The sequence below is a fragment of the Euphorbia lathyris genome, chromosome 3 (genome assembly GCF_963576675.1).
Source record: "Euphorbia lathyris chromosome 3, ddEupLath1.1, whole genome shotgun sequence".
Taxonomy (NCBI): domain Eukaryota; kingdom Viridiplantae; phylum Streptophyta; class Magnoliopsida; order Malpighiales; family Euphorbiaceae; genus Euphorbia; species Euphorbia lathyris.
Window position 1 is genome coordinate 20,900,973 of NC_088912.1, and position 12,264 is coordinate 20,913,236.

General features: G+C 35.3%; 1 protein-coding gene across 1 annotated transcript; it reads left to right on the forward strand.

Annotated features, from left to right (window-relative positions):
• Positions 1–484: 484 nt before the first annotated feature.
• On the forward strand, positions 485–12,264 carry LOC136223404 (DNA ligase 1-like). The gene is made up of 17 exons (XM_066011368.1): positions 485–1,451; positions 2,075–2,191; positions 3,197–3,298; positions 3,381–3,497; positions 4,012–4,242; positions 4,366–4,460; positions 5,051–5,138; positions 8,274–8,405; positions 8,696–8,808; positions 9,532–9,633; positions 9,725–9,786; positions 9,968–10,039; positions 10,125–10,198; positions 10,272–10,328; positions 10,925–11,002; positions 11,544–11,621; positions 11,951–12,264. The coding sequence occupies exons 1-17, from the start codon at positions 597–599 to the stop codon at positions 12,020–12,022; spliced, it is 2,445 nt and encodes an 814-aa protein (XP_065867440.1). The 5' UTR covers positions 485–596; the 3' UTR covers positions 12,023–12,264.

The following is a 12,264-nucleotide window of genomic DNA, read 5'->3' on the forward strand; positions in this document are numbered from 1 at the left end:
AGTAGGGGCAGATTGGTTGACAGATTCCATCTCTTTTGAAGTTGTGGGCACTTCGTTTGCAACAGTAGATTGATCGTCGTAAAGGTATTTATATTTAAACCCTCTTTATATGAAATAACGATTAACAGATCTTGGGAAAAGGAAATAGGTAAAAATTTTATATTTTCGATGCCAAACGTTTGCCTATTTTCCTTCAATAATTAGAGATAAAAATATCATTTAAAAAGGATGGAGCAATAAGCTAATTGAAAAAATCATAAAATGAACTTTTTCAAAATTATATTTTTGGATCCAATATTCTGTCTTAAACATCTATTGACCAAACACAAACTATTAGATGTTTGACTAGTGAAACTAGTTAAAGTGACTCCAACCTCTAATTTTACCAAAAAGAAAAAAAAAAAAGCTTTGACATTTTGTTTTATTTATTTATTTTTTTTTTTTTGTAAAAATTACAATATAAAGGAAAAAAAAAGAAGAAGAGAAAACCAGAGAAATCCGCGCCAATCTCCCGCCATTTTTCACATTACTACTTGCAGCTTCAGCGGTCTATCTATCTCTCTCGCCTCCCCTTTCCATTTCTTGCAGTCTACTTGATGCTCACTCTCCGTTCATGCTCTCCTGTCCGATTGATTTCACCTCCTCATCGTTACATTTCTATTTCTTCTCTTCTTGTCTCTTTCCCCTTTCCTAAATCATCATTTATACCTAATCCCCATTCTCTCTGGATAGACTTCCATCCAAAATCTACAATGTCCAAACCCCCCTCCGCCTTCGCCACTCTTATGGCCGGCGCACGTGCCGCTGCCGCTGCTGACAAGAAAAAATCTCAGTCCAAATCCCAATCGCAGGTTCAGTCCTCACCCAAGAAACGCAAAACTCCGGATTCCCAAAACCCTGCTAAAACCCTCACTTCTTCCGGACCTGTGGAGGAACTCCCCACCACTGACTCAAAACCAGCTCGGGTTGAAACTCAAGAATTGGACGAAGAAATGGCGATTAAAGCCGAGAACCCTGTACCGGAAAACCCTAATTTGTCAGTTGTTAAATTGGGGGAAGAGAAGGTTAACAATGCTAAGAAACAGCGTATTGATATTGGAGAGTTAAAGATCAAGATTAAAGAATTGAAGAAAAGCCCGGGGGATTTTAAACCCAAAAATATGGTGTCTTGGGGGAAGGGCGAGAAGGTGCCATTTATATTTGTTTGTTCCGCGTTTGAGTCGATTGAAGAAGAGAGTGGAAGGATTTTGATCACTAATGTGGCTTGTAATATGTTGAGAACCGTGATGGATACTACGCCTGACGATTTGCTGGCGCTGGTTTATCTGTTGGCGAACAGGGTTGCGCCTGCTCATGAAGGAGTGGAGCTGGGGATTGGAGAAGCAATGATTATTAAGGCACTAGGGGAGGCGTTTGGGAGGACTGAGAAGCAAGTCAAGAAGGAATATGAGGTGCTTGCTTTTTTATTTTTTGAATTTAGAAGCAAGTAAAAAATTAATGATTTACAATATCTGCGTGGGATTTATTGTAGAAGGAATATGAGGTGCTTGTTTCTTCGCGTTTTCTGCCTTTTCAAATTTTTGTGGGCGCTAATATTATTGTAGTCTTATAGATCGCCTATTTATTGTACTCCTTGTAATTTAAACTTAGGTAGCATTTGAAACTGAATGCGATTGGCAGATAATGATGCTAAAGGAGTTATTTTAGCTAAGCAACAAACAAGTACTGATATGGGATGGAACATGGGTAAATAAAGAAGCTTTCTATGAGTTGTAATATATAGTTTTCTCAGAAAAAAGGATAACGCAGAGCTTGCTGATCTGCAGACCTTATTAGATTCTATTTGAGGCATTACTTTGCTGTGGGTAGGGAGAGAAAAGGATGCCCATGCGTCTGAGATAACAAATGTACCATGCTCAAGATTTCTCTCTAAGCAACTTGCTAAAAGTTGTACAGACATATCAATTTTGTAACGCTTACATTTTTGAAATCTTACCATTTAGTTTTGTTATCCTTAATTCTCTGATTTAGGTTTTGATTGTCATTCAAGCTCAATTAAGTGTACTTTTTGCAGAAAACAGGAGATTTAGGACTTGTTGCTCAAGCAAGCCGTTCATCACAATCTATGATGCGCAAACCTGACCCTCTAACAGTTTCCAAAGTTTTCAATACATTTCGGTTGATTGCCAAGGTACATTTTTCCTCCAAATTAGTTTATGATACTGAGCTAGTGATTTTTGTAGTTCTCTCTCTCTGTACTGGAATACTAGTTTTTCACGAACGGTAGTGGAATAGCTCAACTTTGTTTATGTAGAATGAGTTGCTATTGTTCTATTTTGGGCAACTGATGGTCAAAAACGTGTTTTCTTATGTCATATTTAATGTGGGGCTATGCAGTTTTGATGAACTAACTATCAGTAACTGTGCGTATGTCTCGTTGAAGTTGATAAATTATGGTTTGGCAGATTAATTTTTCTAAATTTGAAAGAAATCATTCGTTGAAGGCTGCTCTTATCTCATTTGTAAATTTCCAAAATTTGACTCATAATTGCAGTCAATCGTTACTTACATATCTGAAATTCTAGCCATATCAGTTGAATGATATTGATGCTATTATGATGTTAATAGTCCAGGAATATGATATGGCATTTATGTGGTGCTGTAATTTTAATTTAGATGACAATTTAGGTTACTAAAAAGTGGCTGTTGAAACGTTGCAAAATAGTCAGAATACTTAATTATCTGGTTTCTGTTTTTTTCCCTTCATTTGATGTAATCAACTCCATGCTTTTCTTATAAAATGTCTTATCTCTTTCAATCACTGTTTCTGTGGGAAACAGCAAGTGAATGTCTGTTAGCTTTGACTTGGTATATAGTATAGACAATGAAGTCTGTTTGAAATACTTTTTTTTTTTTTTTTTGGTTAATCTAGATTCTAGAGCATAGGCTGGAAAAGAAAAGCCTGGTCTTCTTTGTTTTAAATTTTTAAGTTTTTTCATATTTCTGCCTATGGTCTCATTAAATATTAACACGGTTGCACAATCTCATTTAATTATCGTTTACAAGGACTCCAAAGTCCAAACACAACTGAGGTCAGTTGGAGGGGTTAATGTGCAAAAAAGAGTGCATGAGTTACAGGGTGGTATGTTATGAATTAAGTAACTACATAATTTTATTTCCTGTTCAATCATGATAGGAATCTGGGAAAGATAGTCAAGATAAGAAGAAGAACCATATCAAGGCTCTTCTGGTTGCTGCCACTGACTGTGAACCCCTATATCTAATCCGTCTACTTCAGGTTGTTATTTTGTCATTTTATTAAAGATTATTTCTTTCTTCTCTTTATCTTACTTTAATTATCATTTGGATTCATTTTACAGGGAAAGTTGCGTCTCAATTTGGCAGGAAAGACTCTTTTGGCTGCATTGGGACAAGCTACTGTTTATGCTGAAAAACACAGCGCTACACCGTCAGATATTCAGTCTCCTCTAGAAGAGGTGAGTTGGTTTGTATATATAAAAAGACTACTGCACTGTATCTCTTCTATTTCCTTTGAGGCAGGCTGTTTTTAGAACAAGATCATAATGGAGCATGATCTTGTAGTTTTCTATCGATACTGTCAATCATTATTGAAACTCCTTTTTGTTTGAAGTTCGTGTTTGGGTTTTGATCATGGCAATGTCTTGCACATAGTTGCAATCTGAATACTATACTAAATTACTAATTATGTTCATCATAACTGGCTTCAAGAAAGCACCAAAAAAAAAAAAAAATTACATGATATGAATTGGACCCTGCTGTATTCATGTATAATGATATTTGCTTTATTCATGTATAATGATATTTGCCTCTCAGTCAATTTGCTGTGGTGGATGTAGCTATTAAGCTGCTTCTTTGAGTAGTTACTGGAATTTAATGGGGAAGTACTTTCATCAGTTGAAAGATCATCAATGTATATGAAAGTCTTTTCAGTTGGTGTTATTATCACTGTGCACTTTTCCTCCATGACAGGCTGCAAAAATTGTTAAACAAGTATACTCTGTACTTCCTGTATATGACATAATAGTCCCAGCTCTTCTCGCTGATGGTGTATGGAATCTTCCCAAGACATGTGCCTTTACACCTGGTGTTCCTATTGGACCTATGCTTGCAAAGGCAACCAACAAGGTTTCTGACATAGTGGAAAAGTTCCAAAATGCAGAATTCACCTGCGAATACAAGTATGATGGAGAACGTGCTCAGGTGATACAAACTAATTACTTTCTTTCCAGTTTCATGCTTTGATGTCAGCGTTTTCTATTTGTTCTATGTTAATGGTGTTATCATCATCACTATGGTTTCAACAAATCTAGTTTTATGTGGCAGATACATTATTTGGAGAATGGTTCAGTTGAGATATACAGCCGAAATGCTGAGCGTAATACTTCAAAATATCCTGATGTTGTTGCTGCAATTACAAGGTATGCTCATATATCACGGAAGACTTGAAGTTCTTGCATGATATCGCTGTTTAAGTTTGAGACATCTTAAGGGGGTTGTGACAAACAGAAAGGTAGTCTAAATTGTAACGTGACAAGGAACTAGAAGTTAACAAGTATGGTATTAGCTAGGGAAAGAGTTGATCTATTAGATACAGATAGACATCTATATGAATAGTTATATTAGCTTCCCCTCATCGAATCATTCTTCTCATCCTCTGTATGGTATTATTTCCTCTCATCAAATCTTGCTTGAACAGTACATCTGCATTGCTGGTGTGAAGTTATGTTCATGTATATCAAATGCTGATCAACAAATCTTTTTATAATTTTTGTGCTAGGGAAAGGACTAGCCTATACCTGGAAATATTTTACTCACCTTAATTTAGTTTTGAATTACAGTGATTTGCAGTGTAATATTTTATCATGTCCCATATGCATTTTCTGCTTGCTTATCTTAAGTTGACCTCTGTAAATTGCATTAATTATTGATGTGTGGCTAATAAATGTTCTACAGTTTGCTAATAATTTTTTCTACTTGGTAGTTGCTAATGCATACTTTTCAAGTGCAGATTAAAGAGGTCTTCTGTAAAATCGTTTGTTTTGGACTGTGAAATAGTTGCTTATAACCGAGATGAAAAAAGAATTCTTCCCTTCCAGGTGATCTGCTTAGTTTTTTCATTATTAGTTTTACAGATTACAGTTGCTCGAGCCTTTTATGATCAATATGCATAGTTTTTCTTTAGTTCCTTGCAAATGACGATTTGTGAAATAGCTTTTTGTCATTTCCTTTAAAATCCTTTGATATTGTAGGGTTGAAATCAAAGACAAACAAAACAAAACACAAGTAGACCATTTAATATACTAATATAGCATTATTCAGGTTAGCATAGTGATAAGTTTGTGAAATGGAGAGATGACGACTATGTGGATAGGTATCAAGGATAACTAGAATACTATAGTTAACAGGGATGGAGACAAACTATGGAGACAAACTCTAGAATCTAGAGGCTTTAAGTTGAGCCGAAGTAAGACAGAATATTTAGAGTGTAAGTTTAGCGGCCATAGGAGTAGGGAGGCAGGGACAATCACCCTAGATGGGAGAGTTGTTCAGGCTTCGGATTTCCTTTGTGACCCCGGCATGCCTAATAGATGTCGGTGGCGGAGAAACACTGTCACATCCATAAGATGTCCGTGGCGGAGATGCGTATGTTGAGATGGATGTGTGGTCATACGAGAAAGGATCGGGTGAGTAATGAAATAATTAGGACAAAAGTAGGGGTTACATCTATTGAGAATAAAATGAGAGAAAACCGACTAAGGTGGTTTGGCCATGTGAGACATAGAGCGCTTGATGCGCCGGTTAGGAGGACCGAAGAGTGGCAAAGGGATGTAGTGGTGAGGGGTAGGGGAAGACCTAAGCAAACTTGGAGGAGGGTGATCGAGAGTGATATGTGTTTACTGGGAATTGAGGAAAATATGGTAGTGGATAGGACGGAGTGGAGGGAGCGAATTTGTGTCGCTGACACGACTTGATTTCACGGTTTTATATAATGGTTCATGTTAGCCGATCCCGAATCATTTCGGGACTAAGGCTTTGTTGTTGTTGTATAGTTAACAGATATTTAAAAAAACAGGAGAGCTAGAAAATAAAAATACTAAATGGTCAAAGAAACTATAAGAATTGTCTGATCATGTTTTTAACCTAATTTGGCAGGTTGTGGTGCTATGCTAAAAATTTGCAAAGGAAGAATGACTTTATGTTTAGAAATCCTTTTGTTCATTGATTGAAATTAAAGAAAAAATTGTAATATTTTTTTTTTTGTTAACGATCTTAACCTAAATTGGGATGGTTGTGGATATAGGCTACATGAAAAGTTTGTGACAGAAAGAAGGGCGTTATTTTTAAAGATCTTTTTGTTCATTGATTGAAACTATGTCAAGGAAGCAATCTATATATGGTGGAGAAGTCATAAATATTAACTTTTCTTGTTCCTAGAAAATGAACTGGCCATCCTACATTTGATGCAGTATTTTCAGTAGGTGAGTGGTTCTACTTTACAAGTACAAAAATCTTGTAGGCAGAACAGCTACAGAAGCAGCATAAGGTTTTCATCTTTTATTTTCTAAATTTCTGTTCTTGTTGATGAGAAAGATAAATCAGCATATGATGATTATGTGTTGTTTGGCAAGAGGTAAAATAGGTTTTTGCAAGGCATACCCATTTTAGCTGTGAAATAGGAACAATAAAATAAAATAAAACTGAAGGATGAAATGAACTTTTAAAAGTTTGTGGAAGCCAAGACTTTGGGTTACTGAAGCAGATTTCTGTATAACTATTAATTTTGCAAAATAAGAGCTTTCCTACCTCCTTTAAGAAGATGCTCAACTTCATTGCGTGTTGCTTATTGTGGGCTGCTCATCTAGTTGCTAAAGAGAACCTGGTTCCACCTTATATTAAAAGAGATTCTACCATGTTACCTCCCCTCAAAATGGTACATAGGTGCTTGAGATACTCCTGTGAATTTACAAAGGCTGACATATCATAAGATAGGAAGAGAGTAGTCCAATATGTTAAACTTGAATATGTCAAGGTACCGTCCCAAAAGTTAAGTTGATGTATTATGTTCCAATGATAGTGTTTATTATCTCTAATACACTCCTGCACATGAATGCTCCTTAGGGCTTGAAGTGTGTACAATACAAGCAATGACTCATATGCGCACTCTACCTTGTGCTGGAACTTCATTAATAAATTAGGGCTGTCTAGATTCAAGCTGTAGACCCCTTGGTCTATGAGGCTTTAGTACCATGCCAAGAAACCATTCAACCCAAAAGTTTAAGCTGATAAATAATGTTCCAAGGATAGTTTTGTTATCATCTCTTGCAAAATGGTTACGGAAAATTAGCCTTTTTATTTATTTGAGTAATTGACCAATCCAAAATTTAGTAAGCTTTCTCTCTTAGTTGATGGAAAGTTCAAAGGATTCTGGATAAATATATAAATCTTGATTCAAACAGCTGACAGTTCAATGGGCGAAGAAAAGGTCTCAAGGAAATCATTTCATACATTTTTAGTATATAGACATTGCATGAACTTGCTGAGTTTGAATTAGGTTTGCAGAGAAATGCAGCAATATTGAACTCATGTTGATTCAACATCGCTGTACTGTTGTACAATATATTCTATGTTTTAAAATTTTCAGGGGGTAATGCCTTCATTTTATTTACATGAATTCTTAGACGTCTCAGGTTCTACGTTCCAATGATATGTCTCAGTGGAATTTTATATGTAGTAAAGATGCTCATTGCTAAATCTGCAAATAAGCCTGTCTAATTTGAACTGTACTTTTTGCGTGTTTAATTGAAAAGAATTCAAGGCAATCTTTCTCATAGGACACTTGAGTTTGGTTTGGTCTAAATTCATTATGAGTAAGTTGAAGTTTGTCAGCTAATCAGCTCAGTCATGATAGGTACGAATTCAATCAAAACTTGCATCAAGTTAGAGGTGATGCTTTGAGTTGGTTATTGCCTATTACGTGTCATTGCATTTCACTTTTCCCTTGACATTAACTTTCTTTTGTGTCTTCACATTGGCTGCATAAAATGTACTGTTTCAGAATTTGTACTTTTTGTTAGAAATAAGAACTTAATTCTCTCTGTACTTGTGTTTGCGTCCTTTTGAATTGTTGTAGAAGATAGATTTCAACCCTCTTTTTTCCTGACCAATCACATGATTTAGACTACCGATTTAGATTCTTTTGAGTAGAGATAATATTTGTACAAATGCTGCAGATTCTTACTACTCGACCGCGGAAGAACGTGGCAATGAGTGATATCAAGGTCAATGTCTGCATATTTGCCTTTGATATCTTGTATCTTGATGGTGAACCACTTCTTCAAGAACAGCTAGAGCTTCGTAGACAGGTAAGTTCTTTTCCTTATTCACTCATTTAATTCAATCATTTATAGCAGTTCTTGCGCTATTTGGCAATAAAAATTGTTGGACAGTACAGGATATGAGTCATGGATATGTTTGAATGAAGCCTTGAGACAAGAATGTGGTGCCATTAGGTCATAATTTGTTACATGACTTTTTTATATGCAAATTTTTTTAGCTGAGAAAAGGGTTTGATTGGATGTAGTAATGCATGGAGGTCAAAAACATTAGTGGGTATAAGTGAACAAGTGAAGGTTCATGTTTCTTTTTTTTGCAGCGTCTTTACAATTCATTTGAGGAGGAAGTTGGACTTTTTCAGTTTGCAACAGCAATAACATCAAATGACCTTGAGGAAATTCAGAAGTTCCTTGATGCTTCTGTGGATGCAAGGTATTGTTACATGCTTCTGGCGCTTTTAATTGGACAACTGGCTATAATTTATATACATTTTAAGATGTGTGACGTCTACATGTTGAGTAACCTATTGATAGCTGTATTTGGAGTTTGTTACTGGTTTGCATATATTTTTTCTTTTGGTTTCTGACTTGAATCTCAAGTTTTTTGGGCGTGAAATCCGCCACAGCTCATTATTGAATGAATGTATATGGTTTGTTTTGTCTTATGTTATGGAGGTTTTTTTTTTTTTTTTTAATCTGTTTTATTGAATAGGACCTATCAGATTGGCATGCAAAACCACACTTCCTGTCAATTTTATTGTAGTTTTCTTGATAAAACTATCATAACTTTTATGTTTATCAAATCTTCTAATTGGAATATGGTTCGTTCAACCATGCACCAAACAGCTTAAGGTTGCTTTTGAGATAGAGAACACACTTGACTTTCTTGTATAGCACAAAATACTGTGACTTGTCTGTTTAGAACTTGTCATGGAACCAATTGAACTAAAAGCTTAAGCTGATAGTTGAAGGCCCAATTCATATTAATATGTGACAGAACTTAAGTTTGTTAATCTGATTCTGACGAGTTTCAATTTTAACTGAAGTTAGTCAGAAATAAGCAAAATTTTCAAGTTTTTTTTTTTTTTTTTTAAATATCCCAGTTTGTGTGAAGTAATAACATTTAGAATTGTCATCTTTCCCTGGTCATTTGCAGTTGCGAGGGTTTGATCATCAAAACATTAAATAAGGATGCTACATACGAGCCTTCAAAGAGATCACTGAACTGGCTAAAATTGAAGAAAGATTATATGGAAAAGTAAGGTGCAAGGAATGCAGCTTATTCAGTTTGTTTTAAATTATAGCAGGATATTGTTATTAACTATGGAGTTATGCTCTGCACTCTGTAGTATAGGAGACTCGCTAGATCTTGTACCTATTGCTGCTTTCCATGGTCGTGGGAAACGTACAGGTAGCTACTATTTTAGTTTAAATAAGCAACCATGCATTTGCAACCATTTGCCCATTTTTTTAACCACATAGTATGATAAGTTTCAATTTAATTAGGTCTTGGGTCAAAGTCTCTGCTTGAGATGTCAAACTTTCTTTGTGGTTGGTACTCATTTGTTAATGGGCGTTTTTTTTAATATCAGGTTGCTATGGTGCTTTCCTTCTTGCTTGTTACGACAACAACAGTGATGAGTATCAAAGCATATGTAAAATAGGTGAATGATTTTTTCCGTTTTGCAACTGTTTCATGGCTATCAGGTTATTTTAATAATTGATGATCTTGTCCTTTGTTCTCTTAAGGCACTGGATTTTCTGAGCAAATGCTTGAAGAACGTTCAAATAGTCTTCGTTCTAGAGTGATTTCCAAACCAAAGGTTTGTCCTTACCCCTATTCATGGTAACTGTGAAATTAATTTTCTTTAGTTCTAACTTCACATTTGGTTCCAGCCGTATTATAGGTTTGGAGAGAAACCTGAACCTGATGTCTGGTTTGAACCCAGCGAGGTAATTACTATTAACACTCATTTGGTTCTTTATTTTTGTAGTACATTTTTGCTTTTAGTTTGTAATTTTATTGATAAAATTTCTTTCTTTGTTCTTGAGTTTTGAATGTCTGCTATAGATCACCAAAATTATTGATTCTTGAGTTCTCAGAAGGCATGTAAGGAAATGATTGTCTTTTTATGGACTGCATTTATGTGGATACATGTTAACATTTGAATTTTGCTGCTAAATGCTGAACTGCAACAATAACATCTTTGCACCAAGGTAGAATATTATTTCCCTTGTGTTTTGGCTGGTTGCTGTGAAGTTGAAATAACTGTATAAAAAATGTCCAGAGAAAGCTTTAGTTATGGGAAATGCCTGCATTTGAGGAATAATATGCTTTATGCTCCTAGCATTTTAGTTGCTGAATATTTAATGCCTAAACATCACTGTAATATTTGATACTAATTTTCATCCATTAATAAAAGACAAATGTGCTCTGTACGGATGTCTGATATCTGCAAGGGCTGTATTTGTCTAGCCTTTTGAGATAAGCAAGGGTGGACAGATGTGATAAGACAATTACCATTTAATAATTGACAATTAAAATGCAGGTGTGGGAGGTGAAAGCTGCAGACTTGACCATTAGTCCTGTTCACCGTGCTGCAGTCGGGTTGGTGAATTCAGAAAAGGTTTACTTCGTCTCCTTAATTAGATGATCTTTTGTTTGATAAAGAACATGGGCTTCATGCGGACTGGAGCTTGCACCTACAGCCCGCTGATATTGTCCTTGTAATAAATTGTTTGTCAAAAAACTAGTCTTCTGAATTTCCTTTTGTCCTTGTAATTTTACCATCGGCCAGCCATTCAACAAATGTGGTTCTCACTTGTGGCTCTCGTATGCACACTTAACCCTTGTAACTACAAAATCATGAAGTAGAGGGAATTGAGCTGTTGCTTGTCATGTGCTTTTTGATTTTGTGATAATCTAGGTTGCATGTCTATACCCCAAGTTTGATGTTTAGTGCTATTAGTAACCTTTATTTAAAGGAACAAAAAAACCCAAATTGGTGGCTGTTTAATCCCAAAGTTGAAATTGCTATTGTCCAATTTGCTCAAGATGTTGCACTTAAGGTTATGTATCATTAGGCTCTTCAACATTTTATAGAAATAAAAGTTGCTTTGGATCACATTTTGATCTTTCTTTCTCTTCTGCTTCTTGGCTTGTTTCAGGGAATTTCTCTTCGGTTCCCGCGTCTAATACGGGTCCGGGAGGATAAGTCTCCGGAGCAGGCAACATCATCAGAGCAGGTAATATACAGTACCTATTAGCTTCAAGATTTAACTGAGAACATCAATTGTTGTGTACAATTCTCAAAAGCAAGATGTGGAAATCTACAAATATATTTAATAGTCTTCTGCAATCAATCACAGAACTGTTTCTTCAATTGTATTCTACATTATGTGTAGTATGTTAAGAAGTTTCAATTAATACATGAAAGATCCTCTTTACCTTTTGGTTTGAAAGAGCTGATATTTATAAATTTTTATTTTCACTATAATGTTAAAATAGAAGATAATATCTTACATTTTTCAAACTAATATAACGAGCCTTTAATGTCTTTTGTACATGTTTTCAGGTTGCTGACATGTATAATGCTCAAAAGCATACTCAACCAAATAATCAAGGTGACAATGAAGATGATGACTAGACTTGGTAAAGTTGCAGTTAATTTACACATTAAAAGGTCAGCAGCACTCTAAGATCTATATTCAACATGCATGGTGAAGAATGCATTGAAATGAAATTTTAAGATCTGATTCAAAATTGTATCTGTTGTGTAAATCTGATAATCTCAGTGTTAAATCTTTTTTTGATAATAAAATATGAAATAATTCTGATTGAATCCTTTACCTTAAGTGGCTCTAATACATCATGCATATAATTCACTTA

What these genes read in the sequence shown, in the direction of transcription:
- LOC136223404 (XM_066011368.1), top strand. Translation starts at nt 597, where the DNA reads ATGCTCACTCTCCGTTCATGCTCTCCTGTCCGATTGATTTCACCTCCT. An exon ending in AGCTAGAGCTTCGTAGACAG is followed by an intron (nt 8,406 to 8,695) that starts GTAAGTTCTTTT and finishes TTTTTTTTGCAG; the next exon opens with CGTCTTTACAATTCATTTGA. An exon ending in GGTTGGTGAATTCAGAAAAG is followed by an intron (nt 11,003 to 11,543) that starts GTTTACTTCGTC and finishes GGCTTGTTTCAG; the next exon opens with GGAATTTCTCTTCGGTTCCC.